Source organism: Rutidosis leptorrhynchoides, chromosome 11 (genome assembly GCF_046630445.1).
Source record: "Rutidosis leptorrhynchoides isolate AG116_Rl617_1_P2 chromosome 11, CSIRO_AGI_Rlap_v1, whole genome shotgun sequence".
Taxonomy (NCBI): domain Eukaryota; kingdom Viridiplantae; phylum Streptophyta; class Magnoliopsida; order Asterales; family Asteraceae; genus Rutidosis; species Rutidosis leptorrhynchoides.
The window spans coordinates 53,802,238-53,805,000 of NC_092343.1; the positions used below are offsets into that span (position 1 = coordinate 53,802,238).

The 2,763-nt window shown below is 35.0% G+C and overlaps 1 protein-coding gene across 1 annotated transcript in view; it reads left to right on the forward strand.

Annotated features, from left to right (window-relative positions):
• The first annotated feature begins 461 nt into the window (after nucleotides 1–461).
• The window catches only part of LOC139876307 (ABC transporter C family member 5), a 9,534-nt gene continuing 7,232 nt past the window's right edge, over nucleotides 462–2,763 (forward strand). The window contains exon 1 of the mRNA XM_071863607.1: nucleotides 462–2,763. This exon is cut by the window's right edge and continues 231 nt beyond it. Coding sequence (XP_071719708.1) covers nucleotides 958–2,763 — 1,806 coding nt within the window. The 5' untranslated portion in view covers nucleotides 462–957.

Sequence of the window (2,763 nt, forward strand, 5' to 3'; positions counted from 1 at the left end):
TAGTTTATTTTATTTTATTTTATTTTAAAAGGCAACATTTATACTCCGTACTAAATAAGATGTCAACATCGAGTATCTCAAAACTAGTTAATTTATTATCAGTTTTCTTGGCACTATTTCTATATTTTACAAGGATAAGGATGTACATTCGAAACTACGGAGTAGTATTTTCTTACGTATATATATTTTTATAAGAAAGAATTACTGTAAACTAGTAGTAACAATTATTTATTTATTTTAATTAAATATTTATTCAGTGGACGTACAACTAAGGATCCATCATACTTACTTTTTTAACCGTCCACATGAAAATGACACTGCAAAATACCATATACCATATACCTTGTATACCTTGAACATAATTTGATGCTTATAAATTCCCAAAAATCATACTCATCTCCCATTTAAACTATTAAATTTCTCATCTTTACTCAAAACCCACCTTTTCAATTTCCGTCGCCGGCGAACTTAAACTGTGTGTGAACTCATTGTGTGTAAGTGAGCTGCTTCCCACTAACAAAAACATTATAAAGTTGGCCTTTTGTACTGTTCTGTAAATTGGGTTTTTTGATCAGATTTCATTCATATTAATTATAATATTAATATTAAACTTAGATGGATAGATAGATACACACACATATACCTACACAAGCACAGTCTCTTTCTACTTTTGTGTTTGTTAGCCTGTGAAGAAGAGAACAAAACCAACTGAAGAGAGATAGATTTAAAAAGGGTTTTGTTTTGTTTTGTTATAGATGAAGATTGAAGGTGTTATTTGTCTTCATTTGCTAATTTTCTGCTCATATGTTTCAATATAATTCCACATCTGTATGAATCATTGCCACATGGTGTAATGCTTTTGCCACATACCATTTCAATCTTTCTATTAAACCCCCTTTTCAATTTCATCTCAAATTCTTATTTCAATTACAGTTTTTACTTAAAGATCATATTTTGATGATGGGATTTATGGGTTTGAGTGTTCCGGAGTTAATAGCAACTGGGATCAATTTCACATTGGTGGTTTTATCAGTTTTGATTGTTTTGGGGAAAAAGATTTGGATTTATGTTGATCGAAATCGAGTACGAAAAAACGATGCTGATGATCTTGGGACTAGGGTTAATGGGTCTGCTATGGAAAGTGAATTTGTGAATGTTGAAATTGGTAAACTCTTTAAAGCATCAGTTTATTGTTGCTTTTATGTTTTGCTAATACAAACTGTGGTTTTATGTTATGATGTTGTTTGTTATATTACAAAATCTGAACAAGGGGATAAAAGTGTAAAGTTAGAGCCTTTAATATTACCTGCATCCCAATTTTTCGCTTGGTTCATTTTGAGCTTTTCAACACTTAATTGTAAGGTTAAAACCCTAGAAAGATTTCCACTAGTTATCAGGGTTTGGTGGATTGTATCTTTTACAATCAGTTTATGTACCCTTTATCTTGATGGGAAGAAATTCGCCGTAATAGGGTTCGATTCGTTAAAAAGTTCGCATCTTTTAGCGAATCTCGCAACAACCCCGGTTTTAGGGTTCTTGTGCTTTATTGGTATAAGGGGTATTACTGGAATTTACAAAATTAGGGACTCTGATCTTCAAGAACCATTATTAACTGATGAAGAAGATGCAGGGTGTTTGAAAGTGACACCTTATAGTGATGCTGGTCTTTTTAGTTTAGCGACATTATCGTGGCTTAATTCGATTCTTTCGATTGGTGCACGAAGACCACTTGAACTTAGAGACATCCCGCTTCTTGCACCCGAAGATCGTTCTAAGTTCAATTACAAGATTTTGAATTCAAAATGGGAACGATTGAAAGCTGAAAATCGAGCTTCTTTAGGTTGGGCTCTTGCAAGGTCATTTTGGAAAGAAGCTGCAAAAAATGCTATTTTTGCAGGGTCGTATACACTCGTATCATATGTGGGCCCGTATATGATCACCGATTTTGTTGATTACTTAAGCGGAATCGAGCATTATCCTCATGAAGGGTACATTCTTGCAGGCGTGTTTTTTGTAGCAAAATTGATAGAAACTTTAACTACCCGACAATGGTATTTAGGTGTCGATATTTTGGGAATGCATGTGCGCTCTGCATTAACCGCCATGGTTTATCGAAAAGGTTTACGACTCTCGAGCAACGCTAGGCAAAGTCACACGAGTGGCGAAATCGTAAATTACATGGCGGTTGATGTACAAAGGGTAGGTGATTACGCGTGGTATCTACACGATATATGGATGTTGCCGATGCAAATTGTTCTTGCATTAGCGATTCTTTATAAGAGCGTTGGACTTGCGTGTATTGCAACGTTATTCGCTACTATTTTGTCTATAGTGATAACGATACCTTTAGCTAGAGTTCAAGAACTTTATCAAGATAAATTAATGGCGGCTAAAGACGATCGAATGAGAAAAACTTCCGAGTGTTTAAGAAATATGCGGATTTTAAAATCTCAAGCGTGGGAAGATCGGTATAAAGTGAGATTAGAAGAAATGAGAAGTGTTGAATTTAAGTGGCTAAAAAAGGCGTTGTATTCGCAAGCATTTATCACTTTCTTTTTTTGGAGCTCACCGATATTTGTGGCTGCGGTTACTTTCGGGACTTCGATCTTGATCGGTAATCAACTTACCGCGGGAGGGGTACTTTCGGCATTAGCTACTTTTAGGATTCTTCAAGAACCTTTAAGGAATTTTCCCGATTTGGTTTCGATGATGGCTCAAACAAAAGTTTCACTTGATAGGTTAGCCGGATATTTACAAGAGGAA